The 12669-nt window shown below is 34.8% G+C and overlaps 1 protein-coding gene across 1 annotated transcript in view; it reads left to right on the forward strand.

Annotated features, from left to right (window-relative positions):
- The window catches only part of BIRC6 (baculoviral IAP repeat containing 6), a 190951-nt gene that overhangs the window by 135353 nt on the left and 42929 nt on the right, over positions 1 to 12669 (forward strand). The window contains exons 58-63 of the mRNA XM_090281119.1: positions 3045 to 3176; positions 4087 to 4254; positions 5256 to 5429; positions 6389 to 6585; positions 8755 to 9055; positions 11001 to 11218. Of these exons, the coding sequence (XP_090137245.1) occupies positions 3045 to 3176; positions 4087 to 4254; positions 5256 to 5429; positions 6389 to 6585; positions 8755 to 9055; positions 11001 to 11218 (1190 nt within the window). The remainder of the gene's footprint in view (positions 1 to 3044; positions 3177 to 4086; positions 4255 to 5255; positions 5430 to 6388; positions 6586 to 8754; positions 9056 to 11000; positions 11219 to 12669) is intronic.

The raw sequence follows: 12669 nt of genomic DNA on the forward strand, positions 1-12669 counted from the left end.
TTTATAAACACTAGTTATGTTCTTAACATATTCTACAGTCTTAAACCTATGTAACTTTAACAACATACGTATACAGTACCTCAAAACCTGCAATATAGTGAAAATTCCATGATAAATAATTAAATATAATATTTTTAAAAATCTCGCGATACAGTGAGGCCGCGATAAGTGAACTGCGATATATAGAAAGGGACTACTGCACTGGACAATTTCAGATACTTAAAGAAAGCTATAATTAGGGGAATAATATAAAAGATGCTGTTTTATCATATGATCATTTCACCTTTCTAAAACGTGATACTAAATCATTGTATCATAACTATGTTAAGTTAGAAAAGTAAAAAGAGAATTTCTATTAGTCATATCTACTTAGTGGAAAATATTACTAATATCATAAAAGTTCACTGAGCTCTTTGAATTTTTTTTAAGTACATTTTATTGATTATGTTGTTACAGTAGTTCCAATTTTTTTTCCCCTTTGCTCCCCTCTACCCAGTACTCCCCTTCCCTACAGCAGTCCTGCACCCCTTAGTTCATGTCCGTGGGTCGTGCATATAAGTTCTTTTGCTTCACCCTTTCCTATATTATTCTTAACATCCTCCTTTCTATTTTGTACCAACCGATTATGCTTCTTAGTCCCTGCACCATTTCCCCATTTCTCCCCCTCCCCGCTTCCAGCTGATAACCCTCCAAATGATCCCCATACCTATGATTCTGTTCCTATTCTGGTTTGCTTACTCGGATTTTGTTTTTATTTTTTAGATTCATTTGTTGATAGTTATGAGTTTGTTGTCATTTTAGTGTTCATAGTTTTGATATTCTTTTTCTTAAGTAAGTCCCTTTGACATTTCATGTAATAGTTTGGTGATGATGAACTCCTTTAGCTTTACCTTGTCTGGGAAGCACTTCATCTGCCCTTCCGTTCCAAGTGATAGCCTTGCTGGATAGAGTAATCCTGGTTGCAGGTTGCCTTTCATCACATTGATTACTGCTAGCCAGTCTGCCTGCCTGCAAAGTGTCCTCTGAGAAATCAGCTGATAGTCCTATAGGCATCCCCTGTAGGCAACTCTCCTCCTCTCTCTTACTGCCCCCAGGACTCTGTCTTTATCTTTCACCTTTGGCATTTCAATCATGATGCATCCTGGTGTGGTCCCCTCTGGGTCTAGCTCGCCCGCCCGGTACCCTTCTTGCTTCCCGGACCTGTATGTCCATCTGCTTCACATAATTTTGGAAGTTTTTCTTATTTTTTTCAATTCTTACCTCCTAATTCTGCACTTGACTGTTTTTTTCTTCCTTATGTTCCAAATCATTGATTTGAACCCCGGTTTCCTTCCCTTCACCATTAGTTTTGTTTGGATTTTCCTTTGTTTCTCTTAGCATAGCTTTCACTTCTTCTCTTATGCATTTGCTGTTCTCAAGTATATCTGTCAAGCCTGTGAGCATCTTTATCACCAGTGTTTTGAATTCTGCGTCTGTTGGGTTGTTTGTCTCCTCATCTGTGAGGTTGGCTATCTCCTCGTAGCTTAGTTCTCCCACTGGAAACTTGATCCGTTCTGTCTTTTGGGCCATACTTCTCTGTCTCCTCATTCTGATAAGCTCCTGTGTTTTTTTGCCTCTGCATCCCAGGTAGAGCTGTCACTCCTGTTATGTTGTAAGGGGCGGAGCCTTAGGGACTCGTTAGTACAGAGCAACCTGTTTCACCATGTTGTGGCGCTGTATGTAGGGCAGGGTTCTGAGAGGGAACAATGCTGCCCGCCTAGCACTCCCCCACCCCCCCCTGCAGGCACCTCTCCCACCTCTGTATGGGACTGGCGCCTCTCTAGCTGCTGCCCCGGTTGCCACTCCCAGAGTGGGTGGGTCTGCGGGTGCCCTAGGACTATAGGGACCCTCCAAACAAGCAGATTCTGCTGAGAGACCAGCAGTCTCCGCCTCCACCCCAACCCCCACTGGTCTGCCCAGTCAGAAGCAGTGAGGCTTGATTTTCCCTGGTGCTGGGACCGTGAGCTGCACGGTCTGGTGAGGAGCTGGGAACACTCCCCGGGTGTTCCTCCTCCCAACTTTTTAAAACGTGTGACTGTGCTTTCTGCCGGCTTGCCAGTGCCGCTGCTGCTGCCGCCACCACACCACCTCCTGTCCGCTCGCTTCACCTCCCCAACCTGTCTGGATGAGGATTTTTTCTCCATATCCTTGTCTGTTGGACTTCCATGCAGCCTGACTTTCTGGATCTTCTGGTTGCCTCTAGTTCAATGCAGTTGTATTCCTTCTTAGTTGTGCAGGGAGACGCAGCATGTCTGTCCATGCCTCCATCTGGCCAGAAGTCTTGGATTTCTTAAAGGTTAAATCAGATCATTATATGGTCTCCATTTTTTCGTGATTTTCAATAGCATCCATATTCCAAAGTAATGAAAGAAAACATTAATTCAGAGAGTAATAACTATCTATGGAAGTACTTAGATGTCATTTTTAAAGTACTATCAAAGAACATCACTTTGTCGTGTAAAATTTCTAACTAAAAATAGCCAAACAAAAAATTTCGGTTAATGAAATTTGTTTTGTTATACTCTATTTGTAGAATAATTAAAGGTCTAATGTTAGGCGTTAGCATGAGTCCTGAGCTTGAATTTCATATTTATCCTTTACAGATTTTCAGTAAATTTGGTAAGGTTGTTTCCTTATTTTGGAAATAATATTCTTTCTTGATATTCATGTTATAAGGAACAAATTAGATTTAGGTGACAGGCAGATTGAATTATACTGAAAATAAAGCAAATTTTCATCATAATGGTTTCCATTGCCTCTAGAAGTAGCAGGTAATATTTTCTAAAGATTGGATTTTAAGTATGGTGGCTTAAGAGCAGTGGTGAGTCCCTTTCATTGACATTAGCAAGGATTGAATATCAGACTTTGTTTCATAATAGTTTTTCTAAATGTATTCACCTACAAGTAATGATAATACAGTCTTACATAATCTTCCCTTGAAATATTGATCACTTTCCTTCTTAATAACTGAAAAGCAATGTATCTTACATACTGTTTTCTTACAGATACACCAAGTATCACTGCTAAACTAATTAGTGAACAAAAAGATGACAAAGAAAAGAAAAACCATGAAGAGAAAGAAAAAGTTAAGGCAGAAAATGGGTTTCAGGACAACTATAGTGTTGTTGTTGCTTCAGGTATGCTCTTTGTTCTTTATAATCTTGATATTGTTTGGATTTCTGCACAATATAACAGTTTATATTTATAGGAAGTTCATCTAATAAAAATGTTAATGCAAAAAGGCTTACAATAATGCCTTAATACTAAATATAAAAGTATTACAGCAGCAATCAGTTACTCTTTGGCAATGGAATTATTAAACTTATTTTATGTCAAAGCTTACAGTATGTCATCAGATATTGAACATATGTGAACTGTTTAGATATTGCATGTCACCAGTGTACAGAGAATTATACTCTTACAAATTCACTGTGTTAAGGAATTCTTGTATAACTTCCTTGTTTTTTAAAAAAGACAAAAGCAGAATGAAAAAGTATTCACCAGTTTTCATTTATGATGTTGTGTTCATTCCTTACATAAAATCAGAAAATAAAAATAATTGAAAGAAAATTGGTTGAAAATGAGTTTTTACTATTAGGTACAGGATGAAAAAAAAATGGCTAAGAAAACTGGTAATTTGGCATAAGTGCGATGGGTTTTAGTTCAAAAAAGAAAGCTCACCTTATTCTTCAAAAAGCAGACCTCTGATTTGGTTTAATCTGTCCTGTCTGGGAAAAATTAAGAACAGAAGATTTCCTATATATATTTGTGCAAAACTACTTTCTAGTAAATAGATGATCATCTGTATCTCATAGAATAGAGTAATTGGCAATATTTTTTACTTTCTTAGAAAATATCTACAAATGCAGCCAAAATTACTTGTGAAGTCTTGTGAAGGACAGTAGAATCAGGACCTGAGATGCTAGGTTAGAAGAAACATTTCTAATTTTGGTTAGGAATGTGGTGCTTTATTAAAATATAGGAATGAATACACTTTTACTTCATTAGTGTGTTGACTATATAGACTTACTGATTCTGTACTTTTAGGGCTGAAATCCCAGTCTAAGCGTGCTGTGTCTGCTACACCACCTCGCCCACCATCCAGGAGAGGGAGGACAATGACTGATAAAATAGGAGGTGCTTCCTCAGCCGCAGAGACCGCCAACAAAATCATTACTGTCCCAGTGTTTCACCTGTTCCACAAACTCTTGGCAGGTAATGTTCATAATGCTAAAATATCAAAGAAATTTTAATCTCGCAGTTATATAAATCAGATGTATATACACCAGAATCATGTTTAAGCAAGTGCTGTTGCTGAGATAAATATACTGACTTTGTCGATGCAATTCCAAGAGAAGCGAGGAACATATCCTTTTTAACACGATACTGTTGCATATTTATGCTTTCCTAGCTTCCTGACTTGTACTGTCAGTGTGCCATAATCAGTAAAATTAATGTTCCAGAGAGTTCACAAGTTATATAGGAAGCATTGTGAGGCAAATTTTAAATAATTAGTTCTAGCAGTAAAACTTTAAAAGTCTCACTGATAGTTAAGCAATATTTTCTCCCCAGCTAAAACGTTCTTTGACCAGTATACTTTGTATTGGTTATGGTGATTTTCATTTTTTGTGCTATATCATTAAAATCAACTAACTTTGAATGGGTGTTCTTCCTTAGCTTTACATGGTTAATTTATTTCAGAGGGCAGCAAACTATGGCTGGTGGACTAGATACCTCTTTTTTTTTTTTTTTTTTTAATTAAAATGTTTTAGTTAAGTAAAGCTAACCCCATTTGTTTATGTATTATCTGTAGCTCTTTTCATGCTACAGTGGTAGAGTTAGTTGTTGCAGCAGAGATTGTATGGCTTCCATAGCTTGAAATATTTATTATTTGGCCTTTTATGGAAAAGATTTGCCAAAGACAGATTTATAGGAATACCTTTTTTTTGGTTTCTCTTTGCTGTGCCTAAGAAGATCTTGGTGGGATTGATTAGTGACCAACTTTCTACAGCCATTATTTATTATTTACACGTGTTAGAAATAGATTTTAAGTTTTGTAAACTTTCCATGGGCTGATGTTAAATTATTTTGAATTTGTTATCAAAATCAGACTCCTACCTATACTTTAGTAAAAGCATTAAGTAGTTCGAGTAAATTGAATCAAGTAAATGTCTTTTTCTTGGATTCCAGGATTAACTTAGTTCTGTCATTTTTAGGCCAGCCATTGCCTGCTGAAATGACACTTGCTCAACTTTTAACTCTCCTCTATGACCGAAAACTTCCTCAAGGTTACCGCTCAATAGATCTGACTGTTAAATTGGGATCAAGAGTTATCACAGACCCAAGTCTGTCAAAAACAGATTCTTTTAAAAGACTACACCCTGAAAAAGGTAAGTGTATGATATTCCTTTGAAAACTATAGTCTGTAATCTGAGGAGACAGGGATTTCTACAGTTGGTGACTTAATTTACCTTTGTTTTTATTTACATCAACTTAACCTAAAGGTTTTTTATGACTGAGTTACCTGTAAATATAAAAGATTGTCATTATTTCCATTGGAAATTAATCTTAATTCCTATTTTAGCATCAGTTATTTTATGATCATGTGCATTACCATTTTATAATCGAAGTGAGAATCTCAATTCAGTATTTTCAGTTTTCTGATGACAACAGAGTGATATTTCATGCTCATAAACATGTTTTTCCCTCAAAGTTCAATATTTAATTATTATTAGCCTTTTACATTCTTTAATAAATTTTAGTACATTTCCTTTGTCCAGGATTATTTGTCTTTTTAATGTCCTTTTAATTGTTTGTGTGGTCTGGTTATTGTGAACATGCTAACCTTTTGGTTTTCCTTTGTGAGTGATTCAAAGCTAAACCAATATGGTATAATTTTTAGTTTTCAGTGAGAAGTCTTTATCATTATTCAGTTTTTCCTAATTGGATGCTTTAGAGCCTAACATGTATACATATTACTATTTGTTATGAGTTCTAAGGACTTGCTTAATTCCACATATAATGTAACTAACAAATATGCCCTAAAGGACAGTCCTTCTCAGTATGATTATAAATTACCTACAGACCATTAAAATGCAGATTCTTACTCAGTAGGTCTAGGATGGGACTTGATATTCTATATTTCAAAAGCTTTCAGGCGATGCCAAAGATAGAAGACTATAGAAGGCAACATCAGAAGTCATTTAAACATTTCTAGCATCTAGCCTTAATATAGATATATCTGAATAACTTAAGATACTTAGGCTCTTGTTGATTAAACAATATCTGCTTTGTAAATGAAAGAGTACTGTAAAAAACATTCTTCCCTGTTTTTTGTATTTTATTCTAGATCATGGAGATTTACTTGGTAGCTGTCCAGAAGATGAGGTTCTTACTCCAAGTGATGAATGTATGGATGGGATATTGGATGAATCTTTACTTGAAACTTGTCCCATTCAGTCACCATTACAAGTTTTTGCAGGAATGGGTGGACTGGCTCTTATTGCAGAAAGACTACCCATGCTATATCCAGAAGTAATTCAACAGGTAAAATAAGATTCCTAGTTGAATATATCATTCCATGCCAAACAAAGACTTTTGTTCTTTTGTTTTTTCATTTACAAGTTTTTTTTCCAGTTTTATTGAGAAGAGTTTTTTCAACTTATACCCTTTCGCTTAGTCTTTGAGTTGTATAAATATCGGTGTGAATTAGTTGGTACTGAAGAAATGTTGGAAGACTGAACATATTTGCCATACTCATTACACTGTCACCTTTACCTCGATTTTATGGTTGTCATAATGTAACATTTTTGTTTATGTGCTTCTTTGGGTGTGATACTAATTTATGGATATTACTGCAGATGGTAGAGTAAAATAGTAGTGTATACTTCTGTCCAAATAAGGAATGTCTTTTTGCTTAACTTCTGTTTTTCTTTCAGGTGCCATTTCTGTTACAGGTAGTTTATAAAACATTACTTTAACCCTCTTCATCTGTTCATTATATTACTATTCTTTTTTATTAATGGGGGGAATGTGGTGCATGGAGAGTTGTAAATATACAGCTCTTTGTTGAATAAGGTGGGAAAATTATTCCAGTTTCATGCACTTAGTATATTATATGTGCCTGCATCAGTTTCCAAGGGCTGCTGTAGCGAATTACCACAAACTGGTTGGCTTAGAACACTGAAATTTTTCTCTTACGGTTTAAGGAGCTGAAAGTCTGAGATAAGGTATTAACAGAGCCATGTTCTCTGTGATGACTCTTGAGGAGAATTCTTTTTTTGCCTCTTAGCTTCTGGTGGCTGCTGGCACTTAATGGCATTCATTGGCATATGCTGCATCACTCTGATTTCTTTCCATGTTTCCACATGGTCATGTGTGTATCTTGCTCTTCTGTTCCAGACACCAGTCACTGCATTTGGGGTCCACCCTAATCTAATAAGACCTCATTTTAACTTAATTACATCTCAAAAGATCCTACTTCTGATTAAGGTCACATTCTCAGGACCTAGGCTCCTTGGAAAAATTCTCTGGTTGGGGTAGGAAATACACTTGATGAGCCTGGATACAGAAGTCTGCTTTAAGGGGGTTCCACTGACCAAGTCGATTCTACTTGGGCATCACATAAAATAGTGGAGTCTTACAACCTGTAGAATAACATTAGAATCTACAAGGGGGACCAAAAAATAACCTGGAATTTATTTATAAAAAATTGTATATTTCTTACATGTTTAAACTTCCATCATCTTCAAAGTACTCTCCATTTGATGCTATACACCTATTAAGACTTTTCAACTGCTCAAAACAGTTTTTGAACTCATTTTTTTGATACCTTTTAGTGCTTCTGTTTTTTTGTTGTTGTTGTTGTTAAACCTCTTCCACATAGACAAAACATTTCCCTTTGAGGAGGACTATTTTCATCCAGGGGAACAAACAAAAGTCACTCAGGGTGAGATCAGGTGAATAGGGTGGGTGGGGCACGAGGATCATGCTGTGTTTCATAAAAAACTGCTGAACACTTAGCATGGTGTGGACGCGTGCGCTTGTAAATCACCCATCATGAAGTGGGCAAATGTGTTGAAAGAGTCTTAAAAAAAAATGTCACTGAAGCCAAACGCAGCCTCTCACAACACACCTGCTGGTGCACTGATACAGATGGGTTCTTAAAACTCTCATCTAGCGGGGGAAGCCTGTACTACCAGAGGCCCACCCTCCAGAAGATAATTATGGTTTTGGGGGATGCCCCCCTCATATATTAGTATAAATTAATAAATAAATGAATAAATAAATAGATGGAGTAGAAGGGAGTATTTACAGTTCAGTGACAACTAATAAATGTAGAAGGATCATGATAGAATTAGGAAGTTGCTATTTGGTAACCCCCATAGTAATTATTGTTTTAGGCAAGAATTATGAAAATGCTAGTTGTAATGGATCAATGTTTGGTGAGACAAGTTATTTATATAGTCTCAAAGAATCTATTTAGAAAGGATAAAATAGTAACTAGAGACTAGAGATCCTTGACAGATACCACCATACTCATGTAACTCCTGTGTTTGGAAGCTTTTTATTTTTAAAAAACAAGCCCCTTTATTGATTTTTATATTTCTATATTTTAAAGAGATAATTGGAAGTGAAGTGATTAATTTGAACCTGGTGTTGAAACATGCAAATAACCAAACAAAAAAAAAATTTTTTTTTTTCTTTTTTCTTTAGGTGAGTGCCCCAGTTGTAACATCCACCACTCAGGAAAAGCCAAAGGATAGTGATCAGTTTGAATGGGTGACCATTGAACAATCAGGGGAATTAGTTTATGAAGCACCAGAAACCATTGCGGCTGAACCTCCACCAATCAAGTCAGCAGTACAGACCATGTCTCCTATACCGGCTCATTCTCTGGCTGCTTTTGGATTATTTCTTCGTCTTCCGGGCTATGCTGAAGTGCTATTGAAAGAGAGAAAACATGCCCAGTGCCTTCTTCGATTGGTGTTGGGAGTGACAGATGACGGAGAAGGAAGTAAGTGTTTAGTGTTGATGAAAGTTAGCTGGGTCATGAAACAGTTATTCAGATTATTACCTGTTACTCATTGTTTATTTCTTTCATAGTTAAATTACTACACTACTTGTTGGCAATTTAGTTCCAATAAGATACATAATAAATATTAAAATCTTCATTTTCATTTCTTTATTCAAAAATATTTACTGAGTGTTTACAAAACTTCTGGGCATTGGAGGGACTTAAAGATGAATCAGGTATTTAGATCCTACCTTCAAGTAGCTAGTATCCTTCAGCAATAGCAGTGAGGAATGTGTGTAAACATACAGACTCCAAAAGCTACAAAGCCTTGAGAGTAGTATGATGGAGCCTCTCAGGTGTGAGGTGATTTTCTTACTACCCAGTGATGTGGTAAGGCAACATGGCGGTTTTTTGTGGAGCCACAAAGGATGGAGTCAGTTGAGGTTGAGATGAGTTAGTTCAGAAAGAAAGAATGCTTTGAGCAGTACTTAGACTATATGAGAAACACTAAGTTAGCTGATAAAAATTTGCATAAAAAAGCAGCCCTGAGAGCCCATTTTAAAAGCTGGTATTGGTAGATCATAGAAGGGCTTATAAAGAACTCCAAATTTTATTCTGCATAGCTGTGAAGATTTATTATAGAAACATTAAAGTAGTAATGTGATGAGAATATTTTTTAAGAAAGGAAATTTGATAGCAATATTTAGATTAAAGATAACAGAATGATGAAAATAACAATGTATAGTAATGTATTCTAATAAAGAATAATAATAGAAAGTATGGTGATTGTTTCCAGTGGGCTGGTAATTTTATTTAATAGAAAGAAACAAGGAAAAATCCCAGTTAGGGTAGCCTAGCAAGTAGATTTTCATTTGGTTTACCTCTTATTCTTCAGTTAATGACCATTAAATTTAAAATTTTATTTTTTAAAATTATTTTAAAGTCACATGGTTTTGATTAGAGGTGATAGCTTTCACATGCCATTTACAAAGAATATGCTGTTGGACTCTGTTACAAAGTATATTTAATCTACTAAAACTGAAATTATTTGTGGGTCCCGTAACTGAAGCTTATCAAATATTCAAAGTATATACTTTTCTTTTGTATTTTCATATTAATGGGATTCTTTAAAAATGTTAACTGCATTTTAAATGTTTTTGTAATAATTACAGCTTCTACAACTAAATAGTTCTGGTTGTTTGGTTTCATGTATAAATTGTATATGCGTATTAAGTCAAGAATTTCTAATTACTTGATCTGATTTTTTAAAGTTAAGTGCATAGAATGGTAACAACCATTGTTTTTTAGAACCCTATTATGAGACAGTAAATGTAACCCTAAATAGAAAAGAAAAAGGAATTGCTTTTCTGTCATTTCAGACTGATTTTTAGTGAATATACACTCATTATACATACAGTGAGTGTATATTCACTAAAAATAATAATTATATCTCTTTCTGCAGTGATTGTCTTAGGCAAAATTCACACGGCAATGGGTTTTTTTCTTTGTTCTTGCATTTAACACAGAATTTTCTAGCTAAAATGTAGTAGAAAGCCATATTGCAAACAAAACAAAATAGTTTTACTTTCATTAGCTGTTGTTTATGGTTGAAACTACTTCCAAAGCAAGCAATTATTTTCATACTGTTGTAAGAAATTTTTAATGTTTTTCTTAATTGTTAGATTTAAAATTCTAGTTTATAAAAAATTTAATATAGTCTCGCTATTAATCATATGACTATATTTCACTCATGTCTTACAGAGCTTTTCCAGACATTATTTATTATTAAATTTTAAGTTATCACTATTATATTTGTGGTATTTGAGTTGTTTTCTAATGAAAACATAATGGTATATTTTCTATTACATTATTTTTTGTGATCCTGTATTTTGTTCTTACTGTGTTTTTTAAATATTTTTAATTTTGAGGTCTCTTTTTAATCTAGGTCACATTCTGCAGTCTCCGTCCGCCAATGTGCTTCCAACCCTTCCCTTCCACGTCCTTCGGAGCTTGTTTAGCACCACACCTTTGACAACTGATGATGGTGTGCTCCTGCGGCGGATGGCGTTGGAAATTGGAGCGCTACACCTCATTCTTGTCTGCCTCTCTGCTCTTAGCCACCATGCTCCACGAGTTCCAAACTCTAGCCTCAATCAAGCGGAGGTGGGCTCAGTTTTAATTATTTGGATTATGAAAAACTAAGTTAAATTCACGGTGTACAGGATATAATTTTTTCTGAAGTAATATTTCAGAGACTCGTGTTGTTCCATTTTTGCTCCTAAAGCAAAACATATTTAAAAGAGAGGCAATGAACTAATTGTTCTCTTTTCTGTTAGGCTCTTTCGGAAAACCATAAGCTAACCTGTCTACTTGAAAAACAAAAATGATTTAATAGTTTAATCAGCTTTTCTAATTACTGAGATATGCTGAATTTATACTGTGATTCCTCTTCCTTTTTTTTCTTGAACTTCAGAGAATTGTACTATCGAATGGTAAGTTCTAGCTAGTATAGTAAGGCAAGAGAAAAAAGAAAAAATAGGCCTCATTATTTAAAAATGATTTTATTGAATTTATATAAAAATTTAATTTAGTTAATAGCATAGCTAGTTTAATGAGGCTACAAAGTGTAAGTACTATAAATAAAAGGAAGTTATTTTTGTATCCCATCAACAACATAAAATGAGCTTATTAATGATATTTTTAGAATAGCAGCAAAAAATAGAAAATATCTGAATGGGAAAATATATGTACAAGACCTTTATTCATAAAATGTCATTTTTAAAAGAGACACTATTATAAACTTTTTTTCATCAAAAGCACTTCTAAGAAATGAAAATGGAAACCACAGATTGGGAAACTGCATTTATGTACATCTGTTAAAGAGCTTATATTCAGAATATTTAGAGAACTTTAAAAGTTCCAAAAGGAAAAGACAGGAAACCAAATAGGAAAATAGGTGAAAGGCTAGAATGGGCACTTAGTAGAAGAGGCTCTCTAAATAACTGTTAAATATGAAAAGATGATCTTTTTCATTGGTTGTCAGAAAACCTATAATACACTACAGTTACACACCAATCAGAATGTATAAAATTTCAAAAACAACACAGGTATTGTCCCATCATCATTTGCTATAATGTAAATATAGTGGAGTGGATGAAATAAATAGTATAAAAATAGTGAATGGGATAAATTGTCTACTATGTAGTGGAATATTATACTATAAGATAATGAAAGAAAACAGATAAAGCCAAGTAAGTACACATAGCAATTTCACAAGCATAACTAAAATGCCAGACATGGAGGAATATGGACAGCATGATTCCATTTATATAACGTTCAAAAGTTAGACAAATTGGAACTGTAGTGACTAGGGTTCCTGCTTAGGTAGTAAAATTATAAAAAGAAGAAGGGAGTAATGAAAATAAAAGTCAGGAGGAATGAGGGTGTGATGGCCAGGAGGTGGAATGAGGGCAATTCTTACGTGCAGTGCTCTGTTCTTGACCTGCGTGACTTGCATTTAATTAAATTTGATATGTTTGCTTTGTGTTCTTTTCATGTATATATGTTATACTTCACATTTGGAAAATTAAAGATAATTTTTTATCAGTAACTTT

Source organism: Furipterus horrens, unplaced genomic scaffold (genome assembly GCF_987537825.1).
Source record: "Furipterus horrens unplaced genomic scaffold, mFurHor1.1.pri manual_scaffold_6, whole genome shotgun sequence".
NCBI classification, from domain to species: Eukaryota; Metazoa; Chordata; class Mammalia; order Chiroptera; family Furipteridae; genus Furipterus; species Furipterus horrens.